Here is a 23251-nt window from a genome sequence, read left to right on the forward strand (position 1 = left end):
TGATACCACAGACACTGTGTTAATTAAAAGAAAAAAAGGCAGAAGAAAAACTGAAAATCAATAGATGGGATGCATATAAAATAAAGGTTCCCACATGAAATAAAGGGCGATCAAAAGAAAACCTGTAAGGAGTGGCAGCAATAACAGGACAGATACTATGAAATACAGAGCGCTTCAGGAGTGGACAAAGAAGTCCTTGATGTCCATTTCACTTTTCATCAAATACAAGTCTAACTCCTTTTGTTCCTCATAAATTTTTTCCATTTGTATCATCTACATCATGATGATTAATATAAATGCCTTTAGTTTCTGTATCATCAGTTTCCATTAGCCTGTATCTTTTCCTCCTTACTGCCTGCTTAAATTATCTTGTAACGGTTATTCTCACTACTTCTTTAATTTAAAAAGTTAATAAATCTCTTACATAGAAACAATTAGAAATAAGAACTGGAACAAGGAATTACTAAAAAATACACATCTCAAACAAATTAGAAATACATTTACCTAAGCCAAAACTGGGGCTGTGCTATTCTTCCCCAGCATTAGATATGACTGCATTTCAGGTTTGGGGTTTACTTCACTGCACATGTTCTGCAGTCCTTAAGCTTTCAGTGTAAATCTGGATTTGAACAAATTCAGTGCTCTTAATTTCTGTAGACCCCTATGACATTGCTTTAATTAAAAATTAGCATAATGCTATGGAAAAGCAAATCTGCAAGCATTTATTCTACTGTTCACTCTTTGCCATCAATGAAACAACTCTGATAATCTTCCATTCCTAGTCCAAAAGCATTACATTAGGATTGCAGATATGGCAGGAGGGAAATACTTAACTTCAGAATTTTCACATGATTGTTTTGGGAAAAAATAGGAACAAAGCACTACAAGTATTTTTAATTTCCTATTTTTACATACATACACATTTTCTGTTGCTTTGGGTTTGGTTTTTTTTTTTTTGTTTGTTTTTGTTTTTTTAATTAACAGTATCATCTGATCTGCATTTCACTGCTTGTCTTTTAATATTTCCTGTTGTAATGAAATGACACGGTTTTACAAGTGTGGCTTTATTAAATAGTCTCTGCTACAGAGTTACCAGATTTTCAGCCTTACAGGATTGGTTATGATTGCTTTCCTTCCCTGTCCGCCCCCCGCCTCCGTTATATATTGTTCTGCAAGGTTTTAAAGTATTATTTAGGCAGTGAGAAAACAGGAAGCACAATTTAAACAACCAGAAGGTTTTTTTCAGAGTAAAAATGTAAAGAAAAACAAAAACCTACAACTGTGAAACAATACAAAGCAAAATTTCACTGCTAGGTATGTCATTGTTTCAGTTTAACCTTTGGGCACCAGAAGGTCCAAAGCTCTTAACTTTAGCATATACCACATCAGGAAATTCCAGTACTCAATGCCAACAGGATACAAGTGAAATCTCTACTTAAATCATTTTCCAAACTAATTCTTTAAGCAAACAAGAATGTTTCCGTATTCCTCTTGAGGAAATGCTATTTTTCTGACTGTGGCCAATAAAAACTTACCATATATTTTGCACTTTATACTGAGAGTTAATTTAAAAGCTTTGTGGTTTTCATATTTTCTCAAGCTAATGCTTTCCCCCCCCCACACACACACTGTAACACTGATTTACATGTAGAAGACCACTGCTTTCTTTGCTCTTATTCTCAACGCATAATGACTTAAAAAAATGCAAGGGGTTCCTCAGTCAAATGCAAAGATGTTACAGCCCAAGATACATCTTGTTTTTCTCCTCCATGCTGCAGGGCAAGGGAAAGAAACATTTCAGCCACTATTCCTCTGTAGTGCTGGATCCTTTGCAGCAAAGCAGTTCTAGAGGTTTTTCCTCCTCCTCTTATCACTCTCTTCACAACCAGGAGAAGCAAAGAGCCCCCTCATTTAGACTAATTCTACAGTTTATATGACGAACCTAAGCCTCTCCTGCAAAATGATCAGTGTAAACTCCAAAACACACCTATTTTTATCCCTTCACAGATAGCTTAGAGAGGACCCACTCAAGCCTCAGCACTGGATGTAGGATCTGCTAATTTGGTCAAGAATAATTTGAAGAGGACTGAAGTGACAAGTGGCTGGACGGCATAACAGGAACTAACCTGACCCACTTTGGCACAGACAGGTCCTTACCTGAAACTGCTCTCTAACTCCCCTGCTGTAACTTTTAATTGCATACTACCTTCTTCAGTTCTGTCTGAAATCACAGCATAAGGCTTCATGAAAGCAGAACATATGAAAGAATATTTAACTAACGTCGCATGACTAAAGCTTTTTTTTTTTTTTCTGTATGTGTGTATTTGATGGAATAATTTGAGATTCCAGTTACAATTTAGTTTCCAAGACAGCACGCCTGTGGTTTAATTGACCATGGCAACTATTTGTTACAGGCCAGCTGTAAACCCTGTTCTACAAACATGAACCCAAAGAATGATGCTTCTCCACTGGAAATGTTTGTTATTCCCCATTGGCTCAGAAAAGACTTTCCTGTGGACTGTAAAGGGTTATTTGTTTTTTGTAATTTGGATCTGTGCTACTAGAACTATCATGGTTTTATGAAAAGAAAAACCCTCATCCAGTCACTACCATGGAAACCTCATGGGGAACCTTTCACAGTGCAGTACCCTCCCTACACCTTACCTACCATAATCCCGACTGAGTATATGTGCTTCTGGTGTATCCTATAACACTTACCAGCTAGATACAGTACAATAATGTAGGCTTCCAGACAGCATGAGTGCTGCATCTTTGACAATTCACACCAAGTGTTTCTCATGGGAAATGTGACAGTAAAAGTCCATTTTTGTAGAGAAAAGGAATACAGGTCAATGAACTGCAATGTGTGAGCTGAGGTTCTGAAGAATAACGCGTAGTGAATGTTTTCACGGGCAAGACACAGGGGTCTGTCTTTCTAAAATAATTGTGATAATTTGAAGATTTAAAGCACCCTTCAATATGGCACAGTTATAACACACAGGCTAAAACAAACTGGAGAAAGGTGCAAAACCTCTCTAGAGAGCCATCAGTTAAGCAAATCAGCTTTAAAAAGAGACTGTCAGTAGCCTTTGATTGTTCCATGTAAACATAACAAAGAGAACACAACCAAGATACACACATAACAAACAGTTTAAATATAGAAAGTGCTAAAAATATGAAACCAACCTTCCTGGTGATGCCTCTTGGCAAAAGATATTTCTCCCTCGTGCTGTGAATGGAACCTCTGAATGCATCTTCTCACCAAGTCCTCCCAGCCAGGTTTCATAGCTGCTCGCATGGTACTTGTGTCCAGTGAAGTTATTTTGCCTGATATTAGATAAAACATTTGTTACAGCAATTTCCTATTTGGGGGTGTGTGTGTGAAAGATAAATTTAAACCTCTTATTTTACAATACCTTGTAGATCCTGGCGTGTAGTAAAGCTCTCTGATGAAGGAAGAAGTGGCCTTTCCTTCATCGGAGCTCTTCTTGCAACACAAATCAAGCAAGACTGCAAATCTTAAAGAAAAATGTTACTTCAGTAATTTGTGTAGAAGAAGTTTTCATTTCCATAGGTAATTCAGAAATATTTTTTAAAAGTTCTTTTGGACCAAAAGAATAGATTTTGTACTGCTAAAAGAATAGACAGAACTCAGTGATTTTACATCTTCATTATTTCTTACAACATTAAACACAGGAGAGGTGGGTTTGGTTTCTTTTTTGGATGAAAAATTATCAAAGACTCCACCACAGCCCATAATTATTGGCACGTGTTTATGCATACACCTGTGGCAGCTCAACCACTCAGGAGATAAGTAATAAAAAGAATATACTGCATGCACAGAGAGCACATTTCTGCAACGCTTAGTATTTTGTAGCTTCTAAGCCACATTTTTTAAAAAAGCCGCAAATGCTTGCTGTCCCTGAGCAAGCAGCTTTGTAATAGGCCATTTTTACTTATCTGAAACTTTAAAATACAATCTGAGGAAATTTACCTGCTGAAGTAGTAAGTGGTAAAGGAAACTGAAGAACGACTGTCTTCAAATTCTAAGAACTCAAAAAATTGCCCATTAAACTTTCCTCTCCGTCAGCTGCACTCTCTTACAATTACCATGATATAAAACCAGGATCTCTTCAAGGTAAACAGGGTTTCTCTCAATTTCAATGACATTGGTTTAACACACAGGTGCATGCAAGTGTATACACTCATAACCCAAGATGAAAGCACACTTCTACAGTTAAATGAAAAAGGAGAAAACTTAGAACTTTTCCATTTTTCAGGAATTAGAAGTAACTTTATCAACTTTGCCTTCTTTTCAACTGCACCAAAACTGCTGACCCACAGCAGCATGGAAAGACAAAATACTAACACAAACTGAAAGTGGTAATTACCTTCACCGTCCTCCTTGAAGGAATTTGGTTGAGAAACAGCAAAGCACTGCATAGTTTCATATTTCTGATGTGCTTCCTGGTTATCATGGCCTTCTTCAGAATCAGCAAGAGGTTTTACCAGCATCCGACAATTAAAGGTATGGCTATTACGCCTAGGAGTATCACCAGACCAAGATCCCCCGTTCACTGAGCAAAGCAAAGATCGTATAGTGAGATAAATCTGGTAGCAGTCATTTCTGCTGCTTATCCACAGGAAATTAATCAAGGTGCTTTACTTTGGTCGGGAAACCAGCTCATTGAACAACAACAATCTATTTTTAATATTAGAGCCCAAACCAGCACACAGCAAGGTAATTTATAAAATTCTCAGATTTTAAGAGGACTGCTAATTTGTTCAGCTATCAGGGTTTTTTTGAAGTCACTTATAATGACATAGTAGAAAAGCAAGATAAGTGTCTAAATATTGGTGCATGTAAAAGTTACACAGTCCAGTGAAAAGCCTACTGGGTAGATCAAGTTATTTTATGTGCCCAGAAGAAATAAGGCAGTATGTAGGATCTGTTCAGTGAATTTAAAAGTGATTAATACAAAAGAAATGACAGCATTGTATAAAAATCCGTGTCCAGATTGGAAACAGAAAGAAAAGAAACCAATATGCATGTATAAAAACAGGAAGCAATACAGTCGGGAATATATTGAAACACATAGTCTCAGCTACAATGGGAAACGACTGAAGGCATGAGAATGACCTGGGTGCAGTGATGGATAAAACTAAAGCCTAACACAGTGCTTAAGACAAGTAAAAAAGGAAACAAAATCCTGAGATGCACAAATATAGGTACTGGGCACCCGTCAGAGCAAATTTATGTAACACCACATAAGGAAATAGCAGGGTTGTATTTCAAATACTCTTTACTTGCCCTCTTCAGTCATAAAATGCAATAAAGGCAGTAATTTGTGGGGTTTAGCCATTTACATATTTGATTCTTCAGGGTTTGTAAGTACAGTCATAACATGCTGAAGTGAATTGCATAATATATTTTAAACTGCTGTGAGTAAATGAGGCACCCAGTATTGACTTTCTCTTTCTGTTCACCTCCTTCAAAAACCAATGACATTAAACCCAACATTAATATGAATCTAGAAGTGACTGCAACTCACAGGTTTTGAAAGATAAGGGTAAATACTGGTGAGACTAAAGACACTGACATAAAAATTCTAGCATAAGGAGTTTTCTGATTTTTCTTTTATATTCTCCCTCTTTTGGGCCATTCTTACAGTAACCAGCATAGGAGAATTAACAGAGAGTTCACATAGCTAATGCTGTCTTTTCAGTGATTCACTCTGGAGATCCATTAAAAATATCAGCTAACATGAGTTACTAAGAGTAATTTTAACAAAGGAGAATCTGAAAAGTGGAAGATGCTTTTGAGAATAATATTAATCATTCATACAGTCTATATATACATTAAAAATAAATAGTGTATATGATGAAACTGTAAGTAGTGCAAGGACATTAACTGAAGTTATTGAAATGCTGATTTATGAAACCAAAGTTAAATGAGTAATGTATGATATGATGAAAAGATATATACCTAAAGATTTTGGCAGCAGGATTTTGACAAATTCATTGTGGTCCCCTACATGCAGGATGCTATATATGCTTGTGTTCATCAGCTCTTCTTGGTTGTACCTTAGGTACTGTGTCACATTCTCAGAAACAAACACAACATTACCTTCTGGGTTCACTACAAAGAAGAACCCATCTAGGGCCTAAAGGGGAAAAAAACAAAAAAAAGGCAGAGAGAGAGAAAGAGAAAAAGAGAGAGGAAGAGAGAGAAACACAATACCAAACAATCAGATTAATAAGATACCCAGAAAATAAATATTCACTTCAGAAGGCATAGCTGAATCTTTCTGCATCCATCCCACTTCTTATAATCTTGTCAAATGACACATTTCAGATTGAGCACCTAATCTTATTTATATCAAACCTGTGTAAAAGCACAGAAAGGTGCACACCTTGCAAAATAATGAAACCCAGATATGAAAACAAATGAAAACCCCCATCCCAAACAAACAAATCATGGAAGAGGTTGCAACCTATCTGCCTACCTATGAAGTAAGAAACCTGAATCAGAAGCTGGTTCTGCTACACCTAGAGCCTGTTCAGTCCTCTATGCAGCACAGGGAGACTGATCCCAGGGAAACATCACAAGATGTGCTGGCACAAGGCAAGGAAAACACTCGCAGAAAGAAAGAGAAACGCTCCACCCCCACCCGCAGCAGTGCACCTGTGAATATATATTCACGTAGAAGTGAGGCTCCATGCAGCCAGGAACATGAGGCATTAAAAGCAGAGAAGGGCAAAGGGAGCTGAGGGCAGGCAGTGAGCAGCAAGACGGAGCAGCTTTAGTCCCTGCTCCCAGGACTGATTTCATTTTCTTTATTTGACACCAGTTTAATCCAGTCCACACACGATCCAGGGAACAGGAACCAGACTTTCACCTCTTCAACTTAGCTCCATGGTATTCCAAAGGACTTAAAGTTTGTGTGAGGAAGTGTCTAAATTAGTAATTTCTGCTGATTAGTTTCCCCCTTATCTCTTGTGATAGTGACAACCTAGCTGCTGCATTCTTTCCAAGATATCTGCTGTATGTTATCTGAAGCCTAAGCCAAATACTACATCACTTTTACCTGATGAGGATAAAGTAAAAATCTGAGTATCACTAAGAACTTCTCATCCAAACTTTCTTTTCCTTAAGACGCAAACATGGTTGTGAATGGTAAAAATATTTCAGAATACATCCCTCTAACTTTATGTCATGAGCAGATGAAGGGGGATACATTTAAACTTAAAGCACCAAAGCCTTTGGTCTAAACATTCATTATCAATTAACCCACACAGACTTCTGCAGCTTTGCCTGATTTATTCACCTCTCTGATGACTGGTGGGAAATCACTAGAACAGTTGTCAGTTACTGCTCCTCCAGGGACAGAAGCAAGTCAGAAAGACAGGCAACCCATGATTCATTCAGGGTTAATTAAACCCAAATGGATCCATATTAAACCTGAACTCAGCTCAGTCTAACAAGGAGGAGTTGCCATAGCAAGCATATACAGGCATGTGGCATTTTTGATACGACCAAACTTGTACACTTGTGCATTGGTCTTAGCTGGCAGTTCTCAAGCTCTCAGGCTACAGATATGTATTACAAATATTGTACACTACTGAGCATGTAGCAAATCCAGACAGTACAAAAAAGAAGGCTAAGGAGGGATCTTATGTCTGTCTTCAGACACCTAGCAGAAGGCTAAAGAGAAGACAGAGCCAGGCTCTATTCAGAAGTTCACAAGGGAAGGACGAGATGCAACAGACACAGTTTGCAAGACAGGAAGCTTCATGGAGATACAAAAATAAAAAAAAAATCACCATGAGGGTTGGTCAGATATAGGAAAAGGCTGCTCAAAGAAGCTATGAAATCTCCTTCCCCAGAGATACGCAAACCTTGGCTGGACTAGGACCTGAGCCACCTGCTCTAGTCAGACCTGCTTACAGTGGGAGGTGGAACTAAACATGCTCCAGAGGTCCTTCCCAAAGTGCGTTAATGATTCTGCCAAAGCGGAGGGACAGTGAAAGCACAATGCATAAGCAGAGTGGCTGAGCCAATCATTGCCAAATGCTTTGTTTGTTCTATTTTTAAATTACAAAATAATAAACCTCAAAAATAAACGTACAAGTATATACTCTTCCTGACTGCCTCTAAATTAGGATAAAATATGTCTTTTTTTTCTCCTGATAAATTCTAATCTCTGACTTAGTTTTTTATTATTGCCATCTTCTTGTTTCTGATCATTCTTGGTTCCTCCTGTCACTTGACTTTCTTTGCAGAGCTCCTTCCTTTCCATGTGCTTTCATAGCATTCATGACATTTTTATGCTGACTAGTATTTAGTTTAACTAACAATGATTTAGAAGATTTAATTAATTGAGGCTCTAATACAATTTCCTATCAGCACCTCTGCAATGCATTAGTGTCTTAGACTGCATTTCACTACTGCTTGAAGCCAATGTAAACATGATGTCTTTGGTTTAGTCCTTTCTACATCATGACAGCTCCCTGTACTGAGGATACGAAAAGCTGGACCAGAGAACTGAATTGGCTGAAAACGAATACAAAAAAAAAAAAAAAGTTAGCCACATCAGTCCCTGAACTGGCCCATCATGAAACCACATGGCATTTAGAGCTGGCAGATGGGTGTGGGTTTGGCTGAACCATTCTGCTTGGCAGCAGTTACACAAACTCAAAGGGATTGCAAAACCAAAGCCATAGCAGATGTTTATCACAGACCTAAGGAGAGATGGCAAGCAAAAGATTATAAGCATTACTGGCATCCCACAATAATCTCCAGTTTTCCCTACTATTTCCTACTCTGGCAACTTCTTTGGCAAGGAAGTGCTCTGTGCTGTTTCCTCACAGCTGCTTCTTGGGTTGACCACAGAAGTGGTCATCTGAGCCTAGAGGGCTTTATATGCCATTTCTTTCTATTCTAATAATAAAATAACGTTACGGGTAAGCAGCAACAGGCTTTTGAGCAAGTTAATGCACCAAGCCACTTAAATCTTTTAGAAGCTTCCACTTTTGCAATAATTTCTTAATTCCTTCCCCAGATACATGCCACCACAACAAAAAATCTCTTTTCAGAGCTACTGGGACAATGGGGGAACAAATAATGGACAACATGCTGGAAGAGAAAACAAGAAAACAGGTATTATTTTAGATGATATACTAGAACAGAAAATACATTTGTGTTCTTTGCTACGTTGTCAGCTCTCTTTATTATTTTTCACCCTCTCTTCTTATCTACTTTATGCTTTAACCAAGAAGCATGTTCAAATATCCCTCAGAGGCAGCTGCATGATTAATTTTACTCACTTTCTTCAGCTGGAAACAGTCACTATTTTGAGGATCCTTCATTTTATTATTTAATAAAAACAGATAATCGTATTTCTAAACCAAATCAACTAATAAACTGTTCATCACCATTGCCATTTTTATTATTATTTGGCAATGGAAAAGGGTAGTTTTTTGAAGAGCTTATATAAAGGGGTTCTGTAAGATGAAATAACTTAATTTCATTTCCTTAAGGAGATAAAGACACAAAGAAAGTATCTGTAGTCTTTTCACAGCAAAAGTATAACAACTTTCAGTCCTTTTAAGTTTCTTGGTGCAAAAGGACCACAGTTTATTAATTTGGTTCCACAATCTTTCATTGTTAATATGCAATGGTTTTACTGCAAACGAAAACTAAATTAAATGGAATAATGGATCAGATGGGTGATTTTACATGTCAGGTTTGCTGCAATAGCCAATCATGCAAGATAAGCCAGGAAAAAAAGTCATCTTATCCTTATTTTTCCTGTAATTAGAACAGGTCCTTACAATTAAATTAATAGGAAATTGAAGACAAATTTTAACAGAGCAATGCAAAAGATGAATGTTTAACCTTGTCTGACAGCAAAACCAACAACAATCAATTCAATGAGCATGTACAATAAATATTAAATTAAATAAAACCAATTAATTTGTTACCTCCACTTCTGAAAGAAAAGTGTTTTCACTCCAACCTGCCTAATCTTCCTTATGTTTAGTACTGTGACCTTGGAGCCTTTATTTCATACGTAGTATAGAAAACTGTGTTTTCATCTAACATATCATGAAAAATAATGCAAATACTTAAAGCTGTTATAACATGCATCTTGTTGCTGCAACATTCAGAAATCACAGAATAATTATGCTTCTGCCAAAGTTGGTTCCTTTAGCTTGACTCAGAGTTTGTGTTTTTGTTTTATCTAAAGTAACATTTATTCTTCCTTGCAGATAAAGTCCACAGTCAGAACAGGAATAAACAGTTTGCAAGTGAGCTTAAGCAGATAAAGCAGTAGTGCCAAAGGACAGCAGCACATGACATTAGGTTCCCAGATAACATACCTACCCAACATTACTATTAATACATTTTGAAGCTAGGTTTTAACCATGCAGCCTTCTGGGATATCAAATTAATAGCTAGAATCAGACAGAAATCTTAACTGAACAAACTGAAATACGTGTGTTGAAAAGCTCTCCTAGATTACTTTCATATTCTAGAGGGAAGGGTCATGCCAAAATGATAAAACATTAAAACAGTATAGTAATGACATGCAATTTTAGAGGAAATATTCACATGTATAATACTGTATATGTAAGTCAATGCTTAGGTACAACAGGTCTCCCAAATCTGTTGTGGTTTAGAACAAACAAAACATGCACACGCAGAAACCCAGGACTTGCTACCAACTGAAGCCCCTCAAGCTGTCTGCATCACAAAGCAGTAGAAGTATCTCTTTCTCTGCCTCTCCCCACCCCAAGTTAAAGAGAGTTTCATCACTGAATCCAATAGAAATATGCTGCCTGCTTTTAATGACATAACCCTAAGCAGCCAGGATGGCTTGTCTCTCTTGACCATTCTTTTACATCAACCTCTCCACTTTTTCATTTCATTACACTGCTCTTCATCCTAGGGGAAGCAGAGCTGGCTTAAATAAAGAAATTTTTTGCTCTTCACCTCAAGCATCATTGGTCCAAGTGCATCCTTGTCGATGACACTCTGACCCGTAGATGAGACATCTGCTTTTTGCACTTCATCTTCATTAGCTGCTGCTGCTTTTTCTGCAAGAAAGAAAACTACGTGTTAAATGACAGTGCAGTGCTCTCTAAGTGATACAGTAAGAGTCCAGAGAGTATTGGGACTAGCTATGAAACAGTTACAGCGCAACAATTCTGAAAATGAGATTAAATAGTCTCCCGTAATGATCAACAGAAGCATAACTAGCATATTTGCTTCTCAGTTTTGATGTTTTATGGCACAAATGAAATAATTTTTGCTATTTCTCTGCTAGACATTTTACTGAACTACAAAACAACAATGGGCAAAGACAAAGTCTTATTATGAAGGTGCAATGAGCAAAAGCTAGGATCAAGGTGTAGTAGAAGACTGATCTAAAAGAGCATGCAAAGCTTACAGCTGCACAACTTTTCCACGATCGCTATATTTAGAAGGAAAAACTTAAGTCCGCAATCTACTGTTTCAGTACTGAGAAACAGCAATCTCGTTTCTGTTCCCATGCCTCCACCCACATTTTTACGATCACATAATTTTCATACTGCCTTATTTACCAATCTATTATTGAAACTACATACAATTTCAAGTGCTGTATTTGAAAACTACAGGCACGAAAATAATGATTTAAGGTTTATGGATCATAATGCCACATATTACAATGTTACATACAGTATCACAGATTACAGCCAACTCCAAATGTAAGGGATACTCATACATATTAGAACTTTCAAATCAACAGGGTTTATAATTCCTATCAAGTAATGGACTGTATTAATTTTTCTATTCCAAGAATGATACTGGTGTTTAAGGAAGAAGTAATAAAAGTAATGAAAATACCATACGAATACATATTCTACATTGTAAGTTAATGAAACTAGTTTTTTTTGTTTCTAATTCTATACTCAAAACATTCTTTTATTATTTTTCAAGCAACTGTGTAAAAGCTAGGGCTATGCTGCAACCTACAATATTAAAAATAATTAAAGATTTCTTATTTGTAATATTGTGCAAAAGATTATTTTAATAAACATGAAAGCACATGAAATTATGATAACAAGAATTTATGCCTTCTACAAAAATAAACCAGAAGATTCATTGTAGGAATTACTGAAAGTGCCATGTGCAGATGGAGCAAAGGGCCTTCAGAAAATCACCCTTAGTGAAAATTAAAACATCAGTCATACAGATTGAAATGTACCCAAATGTACAGTACTTTCCACAATCTGTAGGTCTGCAATACTGCAGCCAAAGTTCCTCTGAACTCTTTCCTTGGCAGAGGTTACAAGGTCAGTGTGAATATATGCTGCTCAGGCATACAGTAAAGGAACTGCTTCTGAGAACCCCTGGGTGTTCTCCTATCAGTGATCGCCCGCTGGCAATAAGGCTTTGGTCACTTGGGCTGTCTCATCCTAGATTTGTACGTTTCTTGCTTTCATGAAAAAAGAACCAGAAAAATCTTAGCGGTCTTCTCAGGGTATGTTCATACACAATGTAACACCACTGTGAATAATGATGAAATAAAATTGTTCTGAAGAAGGACTGTTTCAACTAATGGAAGAATTTAAATCACTCTGATTAGCATAATCTCAGAGAAATAAATACACTAGAAGTAACTACTAACCCTTCCTCTTCCACTTAAGCTTACTAGGACACAAAATTAGTATTTCTGGTTTGGAGTGAGGACTACAGTGAGATTTTCTTTTTTTTCTTTTCCTTTCTTCTTCTTTTGGCAAAAAGCAGAAATTAGATGTAACTGAAAAAAATAGAACAATCCTTCCCATACTACAATATAGCAGAGTTGGCACCATATGATGACACAATACTGAAAACATGTTCTAAAAATTGTGAAAGAATTCTAAAAGATTCTAAAGATAGGGTTGATCTTTTAATAAAGTCAGCATTGATATTTGTTTAACATCTGTTCCTGGTAGCATAAAGTGATCCCTGGTTTCACACTGCAAAATATTATAATGGCTACAGATATCAGCATCCTGCTTTCATCCCCTCACTGCTTCAGCCACTGGTACCACCTTGAGTATCAGAGAACACGGGATTATTCTCCGTGTGCTAGAAATGGAGAGGGGGCTGCAGATGTGGTCCGGCAACGGTGTGCAAGCACATTCATTATATGGTCTTTCCTCATTTCACCAATTTACAAAGACTACTTTTACCGCCTATTTTTCACATAATACAAACTATTTGCTGAATTTTTTTTTCCACTCTTAAAACCATGGAGTTCATACAAACCACCAATAGCATATCCATAAAAGCAACTGTTCTCTTTTATGCCGATCGGTGAGGTTTTATACAAAGGAAAAGGAGAATGTATTCCATTACTAGAATGGTAATCAACACAGAAGCTGCAATACCAGGTCAGACCAAGGATCTCTCTAGCCTCACGACCCGTCACTGACAGGGGCTGCTTTCCCCTCTGGTTCCCCCTTTCTCTGTTTCAACCCTTTGATCCCTGACCATTTCTGTTCCATCATCAGCTGTCTCTCACAACCATTCAATCTCTCCATTTTCTTTTCCCTTAGACACCCTTTTCCACAGAGGGCCCAATACCTTTGCGAGATCAATAAACACAGCGCTTCCTCAAGGAAAATGCAATGAACTCAGAAAATAGGAAAATACTATTTAGACACAAACACTGCCTACCTGCCTCTCCCAGCGAAGGTGACAACGTACACTACACTACTCATGATGGTTGGTTAGGTATTCTGAAAAGCTTTATAAATCACAAGTACTCCAAAATTATGGACTTCATAATTGGATCTGTAATTGAACTGTGTAAAGTTAAGTGGCCAGAGAGCTTAGAAGAGGCTATACCTTCAGGCCACAGGTCCCTACACATTTAAGTGGCATTGTATAGGAAACCATAGCCACAGACAGCCTCTGAGTAGGACCAGCAGTAACTTTTGCCAATGTTATAAACTGCAGCTACTGATCATGTTCAACTATGCAATAAATTATCTATTTCTGACTGAACTACAGAGCCTCTCATGAAGAATCTATCAGCACACAGAGGAAAAGTAAGTGCAAACCCTGTCAGCAGTGTCGTCCTGACAGCCAGACATGGGGAACGTCTTGAAATGAAAATCTTTTCTTCAGTGACACAGCACGTGGGGCTAATTGAGAACAAAAATTTGTTGAAGAAGGTTGGAAAAAACCAACAACTGATACATGAATTTCTACTGCCGGCAACACTCATGCATTTATCACGAGTCAGTATTTTTTTGTTTTTCTTAACAGTTCCAGCTTCTGGCATTAAGCAGCAGCGCAAAAATGTAAAGTTTACTTTTCCTTTTTTCACTTCTATCTTTTTTAGGTTCACTGGGGGCCCTACAAACAAATCAGAAGCACAGAGAGTTTATTATTTCTACAGTAGATTAATGATTTTTGAATGTTAGGGGTTAGGAAAATAGCTGCAGAGGCCCAACCTTGCAAATCCTCTCGGAAGCCTTTTTTCCAGCCCCACGGGAGTTGCTGGTATTACCCTGTGACTAACCACAGACCCTAGGTTTTTCCACAGCAAACAGGAGCCAGTTCCCTGATCTCGCACCTTCCAGCAATGCCACCTCCTAGAACAGCAATGCCCCTGTTCAAATGGAAAACGCCAGGAAAGCTTACACAGCTAGCCGAGTGAGATTTAGTAAGGAATGAGAAACGCAGCCTTGTGCCCGCAGAGGAGGTAAGCGGCGTGGAAAGGGGCTTCCCATGGCCTCGCCTCCACACAGGGAAATCTCCACTGGAGAGGGACTATTAGATTAGAAACTGGTCCCACACTTACGAATATGGTTACCAGGGATCAAGCGCATTTTAGCTAAATTATAGTGGAATAAACCTCACACACATGAAATAATTATTAGCTCTGCTCAATTAAGACTTTAGCCTAGAGAGAGAAAAAAATTTAAATAAAATACAAGTACTCCTGAGAGAGATACTACAAAGAATATATACATCCAATTATGTAGCGCTTTAGTGATGTGTGTAATTTAAACTTTAAACTGTGGGTATGTTTACAATTGTATAAGCAGTAATATACTAAAATACATATTAATATTTTCAATTGGGCATCTTCCTAGTGATCACAAACTGTATTTACTTTTCTACGTTAATATACAGAAGAGAGAAGGAAAAAAAAACCCCTTACAAATATTTTCTGACAAATTCATCAGTGGGAAAGCCTCAAGCTTTATTTGAAGCTCATTACAGATTCTGAAAGCAAACCTTTGTGAAATCACATTAGTTTAACAGAATTTCCTAAGTCAGAGAAAGAGAAGCCAAAAGCAATAGTTTGAAGTCTCCTGCTACATTTTAACTTCAGAAGCCTTCCTGGTTTTCCATCCTCTCAACTCAAGCTACGTTGGTTCTCTCTGGGTTTCTGACAGCAGACTCAGAAGTGCTACTGATGGGCATCACCTTCTCTTAGTTGTGTTTCAAACCCTCCCCTCCCTACAGGTGGGCAGACAGGACCAGCTGAACCACCCCAAAAGCTCTCTGTCTGTATTCAAGCTCTACTCCAAATTCCTTAATGAACCCAGCCACATAAGTATTTCCATCTTGATGCTCTCTACAAAACCAAAATGACTTTTTAAAGTAATGAACAAAAACATAGCCTCTGTAGGGATTGCAGAAAGACAAAGCATAATCTGAAAGACAAAATCTGCGTCAACACACATGTAGTTTATTTTGCATTGGCGAAATACTTCAGGTTATTCACAGAACAAGAGAAGCAAAAAAGAGATGCTGGTGAAACCCTGGACAGGGCAGCACCCGTGCTCTACAAACTGCTGAGAAAAGAGATTAAGAGAAAAAAACCTGTAACAGGCAGAATCAAATTTATTATCCAATATTGTTTAAAACAGGTTTTATCAGGTGTCCTGTATAATTGCCGTTCTCCATAATTTTCTATTGGATTGCTATTGAAATGCCACACCCATCTCAAATCACATACCCTCATTTACATAATAAGTAAAAATATAAACAAAGAGATTTATCATAAGGGATACTAGAAAGCTCAACTCTGCACATTAGGAGAATCACACTAAGGAAGAAAGATCCCCATAACAGTGACAGCAACAGTATAGTGTTACAATCATGGGAAAGCGATTGTAAATGCTATATAATGTTTAAAAATGCAACTAAATTTTACACTTCAACTGTCTTAAAAACAACTTAATCTTCTCAAATTTTTTGTATGCTTTAGCCAACTACTTTTGTCTTGCCTCATGCATATTTGTGAGTAAGTTTACCCTGTGTGGTTTCTGGTCTCTCCTGAATTGGTGTGCAAAAATAGAACCCAAACAATCAAGGAAACAGTATGTAATTGGCCCAAGATAAGGGTAGATACAGTATTAAAAAAATGTTAACACATAACAGAAAGTAAACTTAGCAAACTGCTAAACTGTAGTTGACATTACAGTTTTAAGTGTTAGATTTAATAACATTTAAAATAGTAGATGTAATAAAAAAATCTGAGTAGGACTATTGCTAAGTAATGATACTGGCTATGGTAACAGACAGGAGATTTTTAACATGAATAGGCCTATACAAAAAGTACCTTCAAAGGTACTGACTTGAATAAAAACCAGAAAAAAAACCCAACAAAAAAAGAAAGCTTGTATTTGGTAACATGAGTTTTGGATCACTATACATGATGAAGCAAAGCAGTGAAGAATGTGCAAGTTATTCTGATGCTTGGTTAACCACAGGGAAAGCACCTCTGCCTTGTAACTGCTTAATTCAAAGCACTACAATCCATGGCTCACATGGAACTTGATATCGACATGCATGTTTCTTACCCAGTTTCCATTGCCTTGACACAAGTTGGTTTTTCTCCCTGAAAGCAAGCAATTTTTCAAAAGACCGGTGCCTAAGAAACAGCAACTATTTCAGCAATCAATTTTTAGACCAGCTTATCCCATCCCTGTGAATAAAGTTAGCTACTATTTTAGGGAAGTGATTATGTAGTGAGGTTGCTCTTTCATCATACAGCATACATCTGTCCAGAAGCTATTAGACTCTTGAATACATTCCCCCCCCCCCAAAACTATAGATCAAGTCTTACAAGAAAAACTATGCAACATCTCAGGAAGGTTTTAGGAGGTAAAACAAGGGAGAATTATGCATCTGCACTGAACTAAAATTAGAAAAGCTGCCATATGGCTCTGTGAAGCCAGCAGCACGTTCTTATTCATTAGGAAGCATTCTGCTAACATAAAAACACAAGGCCTTCCTGTGCTCTCCAAATGTGTTTATCTTTTCAACATTAATGCACGATATATCATCAGGCTGCTGAAATCTCCTGCAGTGCATATTAAAAAAGCACAGCTGCACTTTTTCTCAGCACATTTATTCACTGTGAGCAATCTAAGAGCACAGCTTTGCCCACCTCCCCAACACACAGCCCCCTTGTTAGCATGGCTCGGCTCCCCTTTGGTTGGGAAGGGCTGCGGGCCCACCCACCTGCTTGCCTGCCCAGGGCTGCCCAGCAGTGCCCTGTGCCTCCCCATGCCTGCTCCACTCATCACACACACACGGTTTCGCTTTGTATTTACTACTGCTGGTGGAAACACACTTAAATGGTAAATGACCCCAGGGCTTAAGCTAAAAGCCCTAGGAAAGCTGTAAGCTCAATTACTTGCTCAGGAGTAACAGCACTTGCAATGCTGTAACTTCTTCTCTGCCATGTTTTCAACTTCTAATTGGCACAGGTGATCTCCCAGCCCACACATACCTGCCCCACTATAAAGACGCATCAGTAAGACACTGGCTCTATGAAAAGCTTTGCATTCTCACAAAAACACCAAATACAGCTAAACTTTCATGGAGCTTTTCAAGCTTTTATTGATGTCTGGTCTTAGAAAATTCAGTAACAATAGCCAGTGTATAAAATTTTCATGGACGCTGAAAGTAAAAAAAGAATTGAAAACCCACAAAGGATTTAGGAATAGCAACAAACAGAAGTAATAACACATAAAATTAATACCAGTTTCATTTCTCTTAATAATATTGACATTTCTCCATCACTCCTCTTTTGTACAAGTCAGCATTTTTGTCACCCAATACAACTTCTGTAAGAAGTACTACCTGAGAAATAATTGCACCCATTCAGTTAAACTGGAACAAGGACAAAAATAATGAAATTCAACTCACCAAGAATAATATTTAACTGCTGGACAGAAAGGAGCCTAGTATCTCTGTACGTATTTTTTGCTAAATAATTTAATAGGCATTTTATTACCTTTTCCTTGGTCTCTTCTCCATTCTCATTTTGCTTGTCTTTTCTGTCATCACAAGCATGATCCTTATTTTTCTCTCATTATTACAAAACTCAACGGTCTACTTCTGGGAAGTGAGGAAGAGGACAGGCAGCAGCAGTGGAAGTGCTCCCTCCTTCCTCCCCTCGCCCCAGGGGCCAGCTGGCTCCAAGCCCTGTGAGCTGGGGTATTGCAGTGTCAGTGCTCCCGGCACACGGCTCCATTCGGAGCACTGCGGCTGAGTCTCACCCTCTAAATACACTTAAATAGCTTCTCTGAAGATTGCTAACTCTTGGATTTAACAGCGGCAACTAAAAGTGACAACATTATTTACAGATATAGCATTATTTGCAGAAATAATGTACCTACTATTCTCAGATTTATCTGCTTAATGCAGTGGCCGAGATTATTCACACCTGCGATTACCTCAGAAGGTCACTAGTTCCTGGTAAATTAAGGACTGGGGACTGAAGTAAACCCCAGAGTTACAAACCACTTGTTGCTGCTCAACGGAAGAATGAAGTGTCCTATCTGGGACCCCAAATCTTCAATGGCTCAATCTGTCCGCAGCATGCAATAAAAATACAAAACAACACAGCAAGTGAAATAATTCCCCCAACAAGATTATTTCTAGTATTTTTATTTATCAGTAAAGACACAGAAGGACAGCTGCCATCCTACAATTTAAGTGAAATATAAACCAAGACTAAAAGCAACCCTGGATCCAGAAACTACTTCTAACCCCATGATTCATTTTAAACTGTGAGGCTACATCAAACTACCACATTGTGAATGGAAAGCTGGTTTTAATCTCTTGAACATGGAATTAAGCTTCCATCACGCCCATCAGCTGTTGAACCCATGGAGATGCTGCCACACGGACCTTTTCCACTAAGTTTAAAAAAAAAAAAAGGAAAGTAATAAACTGGATGTAGTTTTACTCCTGCAGAATTTTTAGAGAGCTCTTAGCTTATTAAAATATTTGAGTACATTCAACATACGCTTTTATGTGAAACGAAAGGGTGTGCTTAGCTTGCAAACTGACAAATCCAATGTGTGTATGAATATTCCTATGTTTTTAAGCGATATTCTCTTTTCTCCAAAATGACCGCTAACACTACCCTTCCAGTGTACACTGACTGACTAGAGAAAAAGCATTAATAAATTAATCAAAGGTGTTGTCTGCCCAGGAGACTTCCTTATCGAAAGGCTAAAATACAGGATGGTGCTGAGAATTTATAATTTTCACTGTTTTAATTTTTTTTTTTAAATGCTGGGGTTTTCGGGCCTTTTTTTGTATATGCACTTCCTAGGACTGTGTAGTAACTAGTACAATCTCCAATCTCTGATGGGTTGTGGTGTACGTCAGAATATTTTGCAAGTGCCTAAAATGCAGTACTTAGACAACAAAGGAGTACACATCGTAGATTAAGTACACTGGCTATCGATGCTTTACTCAAAAATACCCTCAGTTTAATCAGTCACTTATTCTATTCTGGAATCAGATAAGCAGATTCAAAATACATGTGTCTGTAGCTGTATACACAAACACATACTCAGGAAACAGTTCTGCCTCTGTTGGTACTTAGATGACTTCAAAACACTCACATAAACTACTCAAGTGTACATGATAACAAATGCCATGCATCTATCTGCACTAAGTTAGAATCTATTACATTAATATGGCTACACTTCAAAAAGAAGAGCCAAGCTAACTGACCTCTGCACTGAAATAGTAGATAGAAATATTTGGCATCACTCAGTTTAACTGAGTAATTATTTTCTTTGGTATGTACTGAATTAGGACAGAAAATTTTACGGTATGTTTTGGCATTTACAGTTTTGTAAGTGTTAGATATTTACTTAATGAGTAACCTCATCTTGTTTTGATAATTCATCTCTAAAAACAGTATTAATATGAATGTCTAAATGGTGGGAGCCTGATGTTCTTTAACATTTTGGCTGAGCTGATGTTTTCCAAGACAAGAAATAGGGCAGAATCTGATAATTTAGTCCAAAACAGGGCTCCATCACTGTCTCAGAAACAATATAATGCTTTCACAAAAGTTAACAGCTCTCCAGTTGGTTCTCTGACATGTAAAAACACAGGGAAAATTTTGAAAATAAAGATACAAGAGTTAACACTCTTTAGAGTAGAGTCTGCAGATGCAGTTGCCAAGCTAATTAAACCTACAGGTTTCAAAACTTAGGGCAAAATAACATACTGGAAAGCAATATTAATCTAGCCAGACTCTGTTTCTTCAAGCCTTACTCCTATATACTCAACCAACTGTTAAAAGGAAACAGATGACTCCCTTTCTTCGAATGCCACATTGCCATGATTACAAAATATCATCTTTATTTTAGGATGCTGATGATAAATCTTTGTGACACACCAGATCATTCGCAACAGGCAAAGATCTTTTTGCTTTTAGAAATTGCCATTGACGACTGCAAAAAGTTTTCAAGAGACCTAATATGGCACACCAGAAAGAAATATGATGGATCATTGGCTCCCTGTGAGCCCACGAAAGAAAAAAAAAGTTTCCATAATAAAGCATAGACCAAAATGGAGCACAGATAATTGAAGACAGCTAAGGAAGAACTGAAACAAGTTTAATTTAATGTGTCCATGCTAACATGGATAACAGGGCTCCTACTGCTTCTAATAGTCCAGATTACAGTAGATAAATCTTGTACAAAAAAGCTCTAAATCATTAAGGACAAGTAAAGTTTTCTCCCTGTAATAGCCCAGTGCTCAGAAATAGAAGCTGGGGCCCCTCTTCCTGCCAGCCTAACCCAACACCCACAGGCCTCGGCCAAACATTTAAATCAATTTAGAAACAGAAATGTTCTTATTACTGCAAGGAAAGCATAAGGAAAAACAAAAGCTTCCTAAAAGAACCTGTTTATTTCTGCACGTTAGTTACTTGAAGGATTTTTTAAATCCAAACCTTGCGTTTAAGATTAATTTCATATATTTCAATAGTGGCTACATTACTTCAGGTACATTATGAATACAGCATGGCTGCTGGAAGGATGGCAATGACTATTAACACGTATCATTTAGGATATTCTCTAAAATGAAAAGTTCTTTTTTCATTACCCTAGAAAAGCTTGGCTTATCTTGTTGCTAAGATTTACATCCAAAGTCACTTTTAACCTCAATTACATTAATTTGTTCTGTCACATTTTAAAATGCCTGCTAATAGAACTGATAGGTACAAATGGGCTCCTTTCAATAGATTGAACCATACTTACAACTTAATTAATTAGGGGTTATAATTTCTTGTTCTCTATTTCAAAGTCACGAAGTAGGGATCAGCACCTGGTCTCATGTAAGTCAGTATAATCCATAACCAGGAAAATAATTCAACACAAACAGTATTGCTTTCTGTATTTTCTCAATGAGTTTCATCAGTTCTCCTCTGAGAAGAAACTTTGACCTGCCTTAAAAGCAGTTCCCTTAACGGTGTACAACTAGCAGCTCACTGGAAAGGCTGCTCCACCTGTGGTGGTGGGTGCTGCCGCAGCTGGCTCCACAACCTCGCTGCTCTTCCCCAGTCCCAGGCTCCTGACGCCGCACAGGCTGGGAGTGAGGTGGCCCTGTTTGACAGGTGCCACGTTGGGTATGCTGGACATATGTGGCTTTAACCAGGAAATGCTGAAGAATAAGGTCTGTCTCCAGTCATGTCCCTCCTTGACACGAAGGCTGGTAATGCAGCTCAGCTGCCCTGCCTGTGCATCAGGTCAGCAGTGACAATCCAGAACCTTTGCCTCCAGTCTGCAATTTACTTACTTGCTTGCAAAAAGGAACGTGGGTGTCTGCTCCTCGCTTCACCCATTAAAGCACCAACAGGTGAGACCTTTTAAATAATAGTTGTCATTTCCACAGGATTATGGGTCCACCTCAGCCTAAACATTTAAGGATACTGAGGTTTGAGGTAAATATCTAAATTCTAAGCCATTTAGACCTGGACTGAAGTCTTCATTAAGAAAAAAAAAACAACCAACCAAACAAACCACCAGCGCCCCCCACTCCCCCCAAAAAAACCAAACCACAAACAACAAAAGAAACCAAACCCCCACCTTTGGAAAGGGTTTGCGCTGTCAAGATAAAGGATATACCCCTTGCCTGAGCTTCAAAGAAAGAACTAATGACAATGGCCACTACCATCACAGAGCTCAGGGAAAGGAAGAGTATTCTTGCACCATAACTCACAACGGACCCTGAGAAAGCCAGTATCCTCCCACAGTTGTATCTAACAAAGGTTTTATGGACTGGCTTCTCTGCCTGTATCACTGAGAAAAAAAAAAAGCCAGGGGGGAAAAAAAAAGCTTACTGGGCATCTTTACATTTTAGATTGCCAACTGAAAACACATAATTATATTTTGAACATTAAGTACAATGGCCTGACAAGCTGTATTATAATGTTCAGTTAAAATCAGCATCTCTAGCAGCTAGACAGATGGTGACTCAAGTTTCAAGCTTAATAGTAATCACAATAATCCTTGATATCGATCAGTGTAACACTCAACGATTCATTAGTAAGTTTTGTCACATTCCCTAAGACTATTCCATGATTCCCTACCATAGCTCTAAGAGAAAAAACAATATCAGAGAGACAACACTGAATGAAATAAAACTGCCACAAGTATGGTGATGCTGGTCCTAAAATTATGGCTAAAGCCACACTAGAAGGCAAGAGAGAGCATAACTGGGGAAGAAGTGAAAAACAAAATGCAGGACAATCATTAAAAAGGACAGGAAAGAAAACGGCAAAGGTTGAAACAAAAATAAAGCCTTTCAAGCGAAAAGGGAGAAAGGAATAGGGAAATACAAAGAAAATCCATTCTACATAAAATGTTACTTTTGACAGCTAGTGACAGGGAGCACTGTGTTCAGAAAAGTCTAGAGGGATACTAAGAAATAACT

The 23251-nt window shown here is 37.9% G+C and overlaps 1 protein-coding gene across 7 annotated transcripts in view; it reads right to left on the reverse strand.

Annotated features, from left to right (window-relative positions):
- Positions 1-23251, reverse strand: part of NCOA2 (nuclear receptor coactivator 2) — a 189735-nt gene that overhangs the window by 42383 nt on the left and 124101 nt on the right. For all 7 annotated transcript variants that reach the window (XM_040588013.1, XM_040588014.1, XM_040588017.1 and 4 more), the window contains 5 exons: positions 10997-11100; positions 5987-6164; positions 4392-4577; positions 3417-3518; positions 3187-3327 (listed from right to left, as the gene is read on the reverse strand). In XM_040588013.1, the coding sequence (XP_040443947.1) occupies positions 3187-3327; positions 3417-3518; positions 4392-4577; positions 5987-6164; positions 10997-11100 (711 nt within the window). The remainder of the gene's footprint in view (positions 1-3186; positions 3328-3416; positions 3519-4391; positions 4578-5986; positions 6165-10996; positions 11101-23251) is intronic.

Source organism: Falco naumanni, chromosome 3 (assembly GCF_017639655.2).
Source record: "Falco naumanni isolate bFalNau1 chromosome 3, bFalNau1.pat, whole genome shotgun sequence".
NCBI lineage: Eukaryota > Metazoa > Chordata > Aves > Falconiformes > Falconidae > Falco > Falco naumanni.